Source organism: Opisthocomus hoazin, chromosome 5, assembly GCF_030867145.1.
Source record: "Opisthocomus hoazin isolate bOpiHoa1 chromosome 5, bOpiHoa1.hap1, whole genome shotgun sequence".
In the NCBI taxonomy this organism is placed as follows: domain Eukaryota; kingdom Metazoa; phylum Chordata; class Aves; order Opisthocomiformes; family Opisthocomidae; genus Opisthocomus; species Opisthocomus hoazin.
This window is the reverse complement of record NC_134418.1, coordinates 48868215-48880858: the sequence shown is the minus strand read 5'-3', so window position 1 is coordinate 48880858 and position 12644 is coordinate 48868215. Positions and strand designations below refer to the sequence as shown.

The following is a 12644-nucleotide window of genomic DNA, read 5'->3' as shown; positions in this document are numbered from 1 at the left end:
AAGTGTGGGCTGGATGAGTGGTCAGTGAGGTGGATTGAGAACTGGCTGAATGGCAGAACTCAGAGGGTTGTCATCAGTGGCACTGAGTCTAGTTGGAGGCTGGTAATTAGTGGTGTCCCCCAGGGGTCAGTACTGGGCCCAGTCTTGTTTAACTTCTTCATCAACGACCTGGATGAAGAGTTAGAATATACCCTCAGCAAGTTTGCTGATGACACCAAACTGGGAGGTGTGGTAGACACACCGGAAGGCTGTGCTGCCGTTCAGCGTGACCTGGATAGGCTGGAGAGTTGGGCAGAGAGGAACCTGATGAGGTTTAACAAAGGCAAATGCAGGGTCCTGCACCTGGGGAGGAACAACCCCATGCATCAGTACAGGCTTGGGGCGGACATGCGGGAGAGCAGCTCTGTGGAGAGGGACCTGGGTGTCCTGGTGGACGACAGGTTGACCATGAACCAGCAGTGTGCCCTGGCTGCCAAGAAGGCCAATGGGATCCTGGGGTGCATTAGGAGGAGTGTGGCCAGCAGGACGAGGGAGGTTCTCCTTCCCCTCTACACTGCCCTAGTCAGGCCTCATCTGGAGTACTGTGTCCAGTTCTGGGCTCCCCAGTTCAAGAAAGATGAAGAGCTACTGGAGAGAGTCCAGCGGAGGGCTACAAGGATGATGAGGGGACTGGAGCATCTCTCCTACGAGGAGAGGCTGAGGGAGCTGGGCTTGTTCAGCCTGAAGAAGAGAAGGCTGCGAGGGGACCTAATAAATGCTTATAAATATCTGAAGGGTGGGTGTCAGGAGGATGGGGCCAAGCTCTTTTCAGTGGTGCCCAGTGACAGGACAAGGGGCAATGGGCACAAACTGAGGCACAGGAAGTTCCATCTGAATATGAGGAAGAACTTCTTCCCTCTGAGGGTGACGGAGCACTGGAACAGGCTGCCCAGGGAGGTTGTGGATTCTCCTTCTCTGGAGATATTCAAGACCCGCCTGGACAAGGTCCTGTGCAGCCTGCTGTAGGTGACCCTGCTTTGGCAGGGGGGTTGGACTAGATGACCCACAGAGGTCCCTTCCAACCCCTACCATTCTGTGATTCTGTGACTTTTTTTTCAGTCTCCTGGTGGGGTTTTTTTGGGATGTGCCTAGCTCCCTGAGACAGTAGTGTTGGCTTGTCAGCAACACTTCTACAGAATGCCCTGCTTGCTCTTTCTAATGAGAAAACATTTTTTGTGTTTTTAAACTGTATGATGTGTGTTACTTGTGAAATATTAAGAAACGAGCTAGCCTGCAGGAAGTGAATTTATTAGGTCACACTTGCATTAAGAAACAGTCTGGCTGTAAACCAACTAAATGTTATTGTGTATTTTTTGGCCTAATGGTTTGTTGATCTGTGCAAGCACTGAATGTTATGTGTCCTGTGTGTCTGTCCCCCGTGCTCCTCCCCCCCAAATCTCTCGAGGCTATTTGACTGTGGGGCTTGCAGTTAGCAGAGAGAGAATTTTTTGGGTGGCTGGTTTTGCCAGTTGCACTGTAATGCACAATGGATGCTTGAAGTCATTGGTGTTTTTCATGTCCTGTGACTGTTCTATCTGTGCTTAAAAGCAGCCACTTGTCACAAAAGCTATTTCCCATAGCTGCTTGTGTTGCCATGCGGGGAAGGTGCTTTTGCTAGACAAGGGTGTAATGTCATTTGGTAGCTAGGAGGTGAAGCCACGGGCACTTGTGTGGCAGATCACCCTGGCAATGTGAATGGACCCAAATGTGAGAATAATATACCTGTGGAGGTAAAAAGGACCTTTTGGTACCTGTGGTCAAACTGTAGGCATGGCTGTGCAGAGTTGGTGGGATGGGCTGTTATGTCCTGTCCCAAGTACCTCAGGCTGCAGCTTCTTCATATGAACCACTGTCAGAGGTGCATGTGGTGCTGGGTATAAAGGCAGGGAAGGGAGAAGGATGTGAGCTAATCGTTGTGGGATTTTTGACTGTTTTTTCTAACTCGCTGGCCTCTGAAGCAAGCTTCGCTGACTAATGTTGTTGCACAGTGTCAATGAAGGCCACCGTCTGTGTAATTGGTATCCTTCAAGGGCTGCTGGGCAGAGGAGAAATAGAGCTCTGAAGTGAGAGGGTAACTCTGAAGGCTGCCAGCTGAAATGTTAACAAGAAGCATGTCTTGGAGATGTGCCTGATGTGAATTACGCACCCTTGTTTACAGGGCTTGGACAGACTTTTGGAATAGTATTTTAACAAATCTGCTGCATAATCTGGAAGTAAATCCCTGGGCTGTATTAACCTAGACCCCAGTACTATGAAGGCTGTTGATGCCGTGAAAAGCCGGAGTTGAAGACTCAGTAGTCGGCAGACTATTAAGCAGGTATTCTTTATTGCGGCGCCAGGCACACGGGGGATCTCTCCTCCAAATTTGTGCACCGAAGAGACACAGTTACTAGGTATTTATGTTATGTTAACATACATATTAATTACATTTCAAAGAAATGCTTATCATCGGCGGGGTCCTCAGATTATCCTGCAGCCTCCTTATCTCTGCAGCTTGCATACCTGTTCTCCCAAGGCCCAGGCGCCTAAAGGGATTATTCAGGAGTCCCTTGTCCTGCAACCATCCCAATTATTCACAAAGAACCAAGACTTGTTTCTGACCACCTGAAGTGATAACATCCCCTACATGTTACATTTGTTACATTTACAGTTATCAATCCCTCCTTTTCTTTTGAGGATTTGTAGCTAGAAAGCTATGAATCCTCACTATTGTATTTTGTAGGTATTATTTTCAAATAATTCTATTTGGTGCCTAATCTTGTTCCTTTTTCCAGTCACTGTGTGTCTCAACTGAATCCTGACAACACCAAAGGAAACATTTGAGAGACATGCAAACAAGTATTCCTAAAACCACCAGTGTGATCATTCCCATGAATAATTGTTTCAACCACTCTAAATTGGGGAGCCAAGAGGTTAATTTATCCCATAAATCTTGAAATCCCAAGGAAGTATCATCCAAAGATACTTCATGGAATATTCGTGTTTTCTCCAAGAATGTGTTCCAGTCTGCTTCTGTCTGTCTTTATGGATATATGCAGAGCAACTGGTATTGATGATCGTAGACACTCCCCCTTCTTTGGCAGTCAATAAATCTAATGCCATTCGGTTCTGTAGCACAACTTTAAGGGATGATATTTCTGTCTGTAAATTTTCCATAGTATTTATTGTTAGATTTTCCATCTTTTCTAAAACCGTGGAAGTGTTTATCATGGCTTTTTCCAGTTCGCTTACTCCTAGCCATGGTAAGAACCATCTGACAAAGCTATGAAACTTTGTTCCCCTACTTACAAGTGCGTTGTCTTCCCGTTTGGCTCATCTCCATGATGTTCTTAATATGCCATTAGGTATTTGGGACTGATTATATATTCGGTCTTGGCTGACTAGATGACCTATGGTATACATTCCCTTCCAACCTGCAGGGAGCTGCTTTCTGCTAATGCCATCACCACACAGCCACCAATACCTGTTGGGTAATTTACAGGGCCCGTCAGTGGCTGTGAGATTAGCTCCATAAAATCTTCCGTGGTTTACCCAGCCAGTTGATACATTCCTAAAATAATCCCAGTTCGAGGGGCTATAGGTTTCTAATTGGGTTCTGTTACAAAAATCTATATATATCGCGCCTGTCCCTTTCAAATCCCAAGTCCCTACTTCTACTGTAGTTTTGTTGATCCAATAATCATTCCACCCATACCTGCAAGTACAATTTTTGTGTGCATGGAAGGGGGGTCGGCACAAACAAGTGTTGGATCTTGCTTTCCATAGGCAGCTATTATTGCTGACCAATATCTGGGTGTTATCTAATATCTGTAGGTCACATCTTGGTCCAGTCATGTAGTTCGAGTTGTCGTGGTCGCAGTATCCTCCATCATGTCTTCTCTAAAACTCGGGCCAAGTATTATTATCACAATTCCAATGAGTGGATCCTACCCCCTATAAAGGGAGTCTTATGTCACCTTTTGGTAAGGCAGTACAAATCCAACAATCCTTAGCTCCCATGGCATTCGCTATCATCTGAATTGCATTGTAATAGAAGTTCTCTCTCCAAGCGTTTACTAAAAAGCCTAGGTTTAGCAAAGTTACCGCCGCAATCATAGTTTCAAACCGCCAGCTTTTTCGACCATCCATCCTGGTTTAGGAGCCTTCTTCACTTGAGAATAATGGATCCAGGCCGGTTTTTCTCTAATCTTAATTGCAGTGAAGGTGGTCAGCAATAGCTGGTAAGGTCCATTCCACTTCTTTCTCAGTGGATCACCTGAAAAATTCTCTTAACATACACCCAGTCTCCAGGGCTAAATGGATGGATCGAGTGATCTAACCCTTTAGCCCTGGTACCCAAAACATTTTTACTAATTTTTTCTAATTGTTTTCCCAAGGATATAGGATAATTCTGTAGATACTGATTTCCCAACTGGTTCAAATCTTCCCCCTGATATTTAGCCTGGTATGGTCTCCCATATAGTATCTCAAAAGGGCTCAAATTTTCTTTGGTTCTAGGTTTTACGCGTATCCAAAGTAGTGCAATAGGCAGTGCTTGGTACCAATATAGGTTTGCTTCTTGGCATATTTTTTTATGTATGTTGTTTTATCATGTGGTTCATCTTTTCTACTTGCCCACTGGCTTGTGGTCTGTAGGGCATATGTAACTGCCAATCAATTCCTAATAATTTGCTGACCTGTTGCACTACTTCTGCACAAAATGTGTCCCCCTATCTGAGGAGATAATTGTTGGTACCCCAAACCGAGTTGCTATTTCATTTAATAATACCTTAGTTACTTCCCTTGCTTTATTTGTTCTACAAAGGGAATGCTTCTAGCCAATCTGAAAAGGTATTCATGAGTATTAATAAGTACCTGTACCCTCCTTTTCTTGGAAGTTCAGAGAAATCAGTTTGCCAATGTTCTCCCGGTATACTTCCCTTCCCAGTACTTCCTAATTGTACCTGGTTACCTGTATTGGGGTTATTTTTAAACATGTTTCACATTGTTGGGTTACTTGTCAGACTGTAGTATACAAATTGTTCCCTATTAATTTCTCATTTAAAAATTTATACAGGGAGTCCGCTCCCCAGTGTGTCCTAGCGTGTTATTCTTTAACCATGCCCCATATCTGTTTAGCAGGGATTATAATTCTGCCATCACTTCAGTAGTCCCATCCCTGGGATGGAATTTGTCCTCCTAATCCCTCTATTAATTCTTCATCAGCTTTAGAATACTCAACGTTTTCTTGGTCACTCAGGTTTCTATTTCTGTTATCTGGAATTAAGGCTAAAATCTCTTGCATTCTCTCTGCTGCCTGATTAGCTTCAGAGTCAGCCAACCTGTTATCTCTTTCCTGTTCAGTGTTACCCTTCAGGTGTCCTCGGCAGTGCATGATGGCAACTCTTGTTGGTAGTTGAATGGCTTCTAATAGTCGAAGGATTTCCTCAGCGTATTTAATCTGCTTCCCTTGCGCAGTTAGTAGTCCTCGCTCCTTCCAAATTGTCCCATGAGCGTGGACAACTCCAAAGGCGTATTTGGAATCTGTCCATATTTTTATTTTTTTTTCCTTTTGTTAACTCCAGAGCCCTAGTTAGGGCAATAGTTTCAGCCTTTTGAGCTGATGTTCCAGCAGGTAGTGATTGAGACTCAACTACTTCGTCTGCTGTTGTCACCGCATACCTGGCCTTTCGAATACCTTGTCCGACAGTGCTGCTTCCATCAGTGAACCAGGAATCCTGTGCATCTTCCCGGGGTTCCTCTTTCAAATCTGGTCTGCTGGAGTACACAGTCTCTGTGGTTTCTAAGCAATCATGTACCGATGATTCAGAGATTGATCTGCTGAGAAAAGAAGCTGGGTTCATAACTACAATATTAATATCCTCTGATTCAATTAGAATGGCCTGTTATCGTGGAAATTGGGATGGGGAAAGCCAGTAGTTCCCTTTTTGTTGCAGTACAGCTGATACTCTGTGTGAGATCAGTACTGTGATCTTTTGGCCCTACATGATACATTTGTTACATTTACAGTTATCACTATTATGTATGTTTTCCACAGATTTAGTAATCAAGGCTCCTTGCACATAAGTAAGGTTGGCCCAGCTGGGGGTTACTCTCTGCTGGGGTTGTAACACTAATTAACACAGCATCTTTCTGGTCAACAGCCCTGATCTGAAACTGCTCTCAGTTTCACAGGATGTGAACCTTGGGACTTCTGATACTGTTGATAAGCAAATACTGTTAAAATAACAGTAGCTGTATTCAGAGCTTGACTTGAAGTAACAGTTTGTGAAGCTGGTGTAAAAGAAGGTGCTTGGCATTTCTGTGCTGATGGCCTCGATGTTTTCCTGTAAAGCTGGACTCTTTGGATACCTGTCCACCAGGAGGGACTTGCTGTACAACTCGTGTGCAGAAGAACTTGGAAAGCTGCTTGGAGGCAGTGACAAGGTGTCCCATCAGAATGAGGAAAAGATGACATGGGAGACCATGGAGGACCTTTTGCCCTCACTCAGAAATGGTTGCTCCTCTTCGTGGTGGTGTTTTCCTCTCCTCCTCACACAAAACAACCCAATAATTGGCATGCAGATTTTGCTGCATTAAACAATGTAGCATTGTGTGGGAGGTGCTGTGAAATCTTTCTTATTGAGCTTTGGAGAGCCTCCAAGGAGGAGTGCTCGCCTAAACTAGCGTATGAACTTCTGCTCTGAATATCACCTGGCAGTGCCTTTAAATAGGGAAACACCAGTGATCTAACTCCATGTTGTTGTCTGAAAAGCAGATTCTTTAACTGGTATGCAATAAGCCAATCCTCACACACTTGAGAGAGATACTGTTTTATTCAGGCCTGGGGGCGTGGTGGATTTTCCACAAATCAAGCACACCCAATGCTGGCTGCTTTGTTACATTTATACATTAAATTAATGCATATTCTATCTATCTAATACTCCTTCTAATCTACATGTGTTGTGCAACTATATGGCGTCATTCTTCTTGGCTCCTTTTCAGACCCCTCTGCGCATGTCTTCCTCCGTTTCAGGAGTCTCTCGTGGTCCTTGGTGGTCTTCCTGGATGAGATACCCTGGTTGCTTTTATCCATATATGGTCACATGTCATCTAAGCACAACTTCAGGTTACTTTCTGTTGCCAGTTTTCCTTTGTTCCTTAAAGAAGGAGAATTTGATTAAATGGATAGTGTAGATGGCCAAGATATTCTGTCTCTAAGCTTAGGTTAAACATTAACAAAATTCTGGTCATGCACTACCTGATCAAAGGAACACTATTGAACACAAACCATACTCTTTCTTTCCAAGGGAAGAACCTGTATTAGAATATGGCTGCAGATTTCAGTCCTCACCAGTAATTCTTCCCTCTTCTGAATAATTGTCAAGCATTGCTATTAAGCCAGAGGTGATGTAAAGTTGATAAATGGGGTGAAAGGCAAAGCTCCATCTGTTAGGGAAACACAGGAAGTCCCTGAAGTCTTCCTAATAACTTGATTTGTCATTGATCCTAACAAAGTATCTGTAGGTGTGCTTTCATGGAACAACATGTCAAGCTTGACTTTGGAGATAGTTACCTATATGGCAACTATCTTATCTGGAGATAAGAAGGTTTTTTTTTGACATCTGTTGTAAATCAAGTGTTGTATTTTGCCTCTGAGGTCTAACTGGATCTTTCTCAAGTACTACATAGGTCCTATGTATGTGGGAATTGCTCAGTGATGCATAAGCGGAGTTGATCTTTTGGCTGTTTTGTACAGGCTGTTGACTTGCTGCATGTTTGTGGTTTTTTTAAGGTGCTGATAAATGAGAAATGTTTCCTATGAGGCGGGAAACCTTCTTGTGGAAAAGTTGATTGATGTATTTCAAAATCAGACCTGCGGTGGTGTTTGTGTAGTTTTTTATGATCATGCTGCTTTCTAACTTTGTGTTAGTTCAGTGGATAGCCCCAGCTGCAGAAGTCTTTTTAATCTGTTTGGGGTTGGGTGTTTTATACTCATTCCTCAAAACTGCTTCAGGAATTCCTGCTAAAGACTTAGGTCTGCACTGAGGTATTTGAGACTACGTGTTCAGCAGCAGCGCGCAAGCTGGGAGAAGCCACTTAGATTTATGTCAATATTATTGGTAAGGGGTAAGTCTGAAAGACCTGCCAGTCTACTTTTTTCTCATCTCCTGAGTAGAACGGAGGCTATGGCTTGTATTTTGTCTCATGGTTTTTGATCTCTAGTACACAAACACAATATTTTCCCCTCTGTGGGATGGATCAGCTTACACTTCTAGCTCTTTGTAGCAGAAAGCTGTTCTTTAGCACAGGAACCAGCTGAAATGGTGGTGCAAATCCCTAGCTATCAGGAAGAAAGGGAAATTACATTGATGCATGTGGTGTCTCTTGTTTTACAGACTGGATATAAACAAGTTTTTCAGCTGATCAAAGTTTGCATTTTGACTTTGATAATGCCTTTATTTCAGGTGCCTCAGAATAGGTGGAAGAATTAGATTAAGTTCAGTAAAAATGTCTTGCTGCTTGGTTACTGGAACGTGCATAGTTTTTCGGAATATGGGTTGAGGTAAGAACAAAGCTGACAGAGAGGACTTAAAAGTGGTTTGCTGTAGCACCTGGTAGACTTGGGCCCTTATGAATGCCCAAAGGCTTCTGGCCAAGAGGGGAGCAAGAGAGGCAGCTGATCTCATCCTTGCTCATCCTTATGAAGCATGTTTAAATTCCTTGGGAGATCTGGCACCCAAAGTAAAACTGCCTGTACTGTTGACTTGTGGAGCACAAGTCAGCTGTCCCCTGGAATGCTCTGTGCAACCTTTGTACAAGATACCACACTGGTCTTAAGCTTGTGGCAGTGCTCCTATCTCCTGGGAAGGCATCGGTAGAGGGCAAAGGGGACTATCCAGTCTTTGTCCCTGTCCCCCGGCCTCCCAGACGGGGTACTGCAACTTTTTGGAGTTAGATGAACCTGTGGACCAAAGGTTGGACTACTTTGGAAGCAGGAATTTGTTTTCTGAATAGTGTATGTAAATGTGTCGAAGCAGTAGAAATTTACTTGGGTTACACGACCCTGCAATTTGTGTCTACTTTGGGAAGAGTTCACTGCCTCCTTTGTATAGCAAGTGTCAAAAGGATACCTGCAGTACAGTAGGATGGTGCAAGCTTTTGAGCATTACAAAGGCATGCTGCAGTAGCCTATGTCCTCATGGCTTGTGCTGAGGCTCAAACTTTTTGATACTGTCTGGCGTGAACTTGTAACTGCAGGATTTCTGTAGCAAGAGCATTGTGAAGGGAGTGCTGCATGCTTTTTCTGAGCATCAAACAGAAACTGTTCTTCCAGGTTTTGCGAAGCAAAAGGTGGCAACGCTAGGTTTTGAGTACCTGTTTGAGAGGATTTGGAAGATGAAAACTTATTTTCTCAGCTAGCATATATGGCTGAGACCATTAGCCAAATATTTCCTTAGTCTTCTATGTAATAAGTTACTTACCTGCTTACAGAGATTTTAATTGATTAAATACAGTGGTTCAAGTTGGGTGAGAAAATGATTGTGTCAATGTATTTGCTGATCTGCCCGTACCCCTAAATCCATTTAGTAGAAGGAATGTAGAAATTTAGGTATTTGAATAGTTTCTTCCTTGAACAATGTTTTGTTTTGGTTATTTCCCAGAACTCTTATGGCCGTAGCACTGCCGAGCATTATGTGCAGCTGGAAAGTACTGAGTTACTCCTACAGATAAAATCGGTTTCTGGAACAGTTATTGCCTTAGCAGAAGCAGAACAGAGAAAACAAATTAATATATTGGTAGGGTACGTTGTGATTCAGCAAGACCTAATACAGTAAGAGGTCCTGTCTGTTCCTGGGAAGTTTTATGGTGGAGATAATGCCAGGAGTCAGGATGCTGACCCTTCAAAAGGGAACCGATCCCAAAATGTCTCACACCTCTGTTGGAGGGGAGAGGTAGAAACTTCATGGTTTAGCATTGGTCTGGGTCCTTTCTGTGCAGACCAGTGAGGACCATCTGTATGCTGTTAAATCAAAGTATGACTTTGATACTGCTTAAGTTGCTAAGGTTTGAACAGGATAATATCCTAATCTCTTGATATGAGCTAATTTCTGCTAGGTCACCTGTCTGTCTTGGAAATGCCTATTATAACAGTACTCCTAGAAATAGGGTTAAGTCTTGTTGGGGAGGAATTAATGCACATAACAGGGAGCCAGAAAGTCAGTCCCCTTTGGTTGAGCTTTCCATCCCTTTGCAAAGCTGCCACGTAGGGAAAGGAAAGATCCGGGCTCAAAGGGCTACTCTGCCGTCGTGGGCAGGTTTTGGGGGAGCAAAGGGGTTTTAATTACCCAGTGAAAATAAAGCCTGACCTAGGAGTGAGAAGAGCCATTTAAAAGCACTGTGTGGAATGGAGTCAACTGAAGGTCAAGAAAGCTTTTTGGCCCAAGGACAGGTTAAACTGGCTCCAGCCCCATCAGGGCTGGAAATGAGAGGAAGTCTCCTGATGCCTGTGTGGTTCTGCCATGGGAGTTTGCAGGGAACAGAACTGCTGGGAAACTTTGACACTTGTTGGAGAGCAGTGCTTACTTTATCAGTTCTTTTAATGTCATTTTCCCAGCCCACTCACTAGGAAAGAGCAGGTTAACTCCAGTGAGCTGGCAGGGGAAGGGGGCGCTCGGCAGCTGTGCGCTAGAGCTGCTGAGTTGGCCTGTTTCTCTACTGTTCAGAGCTCTAAAATGCAGAGAAATGAGCAGTTGCAGAGTCAAGGGAAGCTTCAGTTTTGTTCAGCTTGGAAAAATCTTGGGTACAATCCTCTTTGGACTGAGATTGAACTTAAATAAGTCTTTCCACGATTGCAAATGCTCTTTTTGTTTTTTAGTGCATTTAGCTGTTTTAGCACAACTGTTCAGCTTTTTAGCAGAGTTGACTGTTAGCCTCAGTTTGACTGAACCCAGTTAGGACTTTTTTTTTGTCAGTATGGTGAAACTACTCTGAAAGAAGACAGGGCGAGTTGTGGTGTATCTGTTAGCTCTGAACACGTGCTTAGGGGCTGTTGTCTAGCTCTGCTCCCAAAGTTTCCCATGTGGCCACAACTCAGTGGCTGGTATGCAAGTAACAAGGCTGACAGAGGCCTATCAGGCTCTTGCTGGCTGTGTATCTGTACTGGAACTGAAACATCTGTGAAGCACTGAGTCAGCTCTCCAAAGACTGGCAAGCAGAGCTGGGAAGTACTGACTAGCATTTGAGTGTTTTTTTTTTGATTATTAAATACACTCAGGCAGTGTTTCTTCAGAGGATTTGTGTATGGGTTTGTGGACACATCTGAGGAAGATGGATTGTGATTACCTGGTGAAGATATTCTTTGAAAATCACAACCTGTCTTTGATTAATTGTTACTTTTTTAGGTGACCTTTTTCTTAAGTGAATACTACACTTGTGAAATGAATGTTTTCTTTCTCTTCAACAGTGGGCCACTATTCGGATAGAAAAAAGTGTCAAAAAGCCACAGCCACAGATGCTAAAGACTCCTGCTGCTAATGGTGAGAGCTGAGGATAAAGTCAAATTGATAAGACTAATGTTCTAAAGTAGAACTGAGTCCTTTTCAAATGGAGAAGTTGGATGTATGCATGAGAGAACTGGAGAAGAGGTGGGGTGGTTACAAGCTAACTGTTGCATCTAATTGTTTTGCAATGCTACTGGCACAAGAACTGTTCCTGCAGAATTAAATGCTTCTTTTACTGGCTTATGCTGAATGATTGAAAAAATGAGGGATGAAGAAATAGAGGGTGTGAAATAACATTAAGTTTAACAAAACAAAGTTGATCTTAAGATAGTGTCTTTGGTTGAGGGAAATTTTTGAGTTACAATATGCGATTGATTTTTGTCTTGAAATCTGTCTTCGGGTCACTGCTTGCCCGGGCTTATGGCCAACTATCTCAGTCCTAACAGCTTCAGACTACGCTTAATTTCTGAGGAGATCTGAATGTTTAGTGGACAGCACTTTTCTTTCCCAAGCTCAGTGCTTTTTCTGTTGTAGGAATGCTGGATGAAGTGTGTGGTATTACATTTCTTCCCTTTTTTCAGTCTGCTGCTATTCACCTTTTGCCTCCTTGGAGTTACCTCAGTGTTTGCCAGATGAACTTCTTACACTCATTATCTGTAGAAAGGCAGCTGAAGAGTTGCTTCATATTCCTTCCTTTACCCTAATTTTGAAATTAATTCTTTTACTATATCTTAAGCCTTACTGTGTGTGTGTCGTGGTAGGCTGTACTAGGTCAGAGTTGACTCTAAGACGTTGGAGCTGTAAGTGCAGTGAGAGCAGTCTGAGTTTGCCCAGGAAACAGGAGAAGGCTGATCAAGGCATTGCAGGCAGTACTTGGTTTTCTCCTGGTTCCTGACTGCCTTGGTATTGCTATTGATTTACTTGTTTTTGACAGCGTTTGACAGCAGTGTTAGCATTTTCTGTGTGGTTCCTCATTAGGCAGCACAGCTGGAAACAGGACCAGCTTGCCAGTTAGTAGACAAGTCAATTGTTACCTGATTCTGGAAATTAGCTCATGTGAATGTGGTACAATAACAGGGACTGAACTGGTTGTGTGCGTTTCATCTCCAAAGGAGTATCCTT

At 43.4% G+C, this 12644-nt stretch overlaps 1 protein-coding gene across 5 annotated transcripts in view; it reads left to right on the top strand.

The window, feature by feature from the left end:
- Nucleotides 1-12644, top strand: part of GPAT3 (glycerol-3-phosphate acyltransferase 3) — a 36815-nt gene that overhangs the window by 8437 nt on the left and 15734 nt on the right. For 3 of the 5 annotated variants that reach the window (XM_075421136.1, XM_075421132.1, XM_075421135.1), the window contains exon 2: nt 11486-11558. The exons of the other annotated variants lie outside the window; for them this stretch is intronic. In XM_075421136.1, coding sequence (XP_075277251.1) covers nt 11486-11558 — 73 coding nt within the window. The remainder of the gene's footprint in view (nt 1-11485; nt 11559-12644) is intronic. 5 annotated transcript variants of the gene reach the window in all.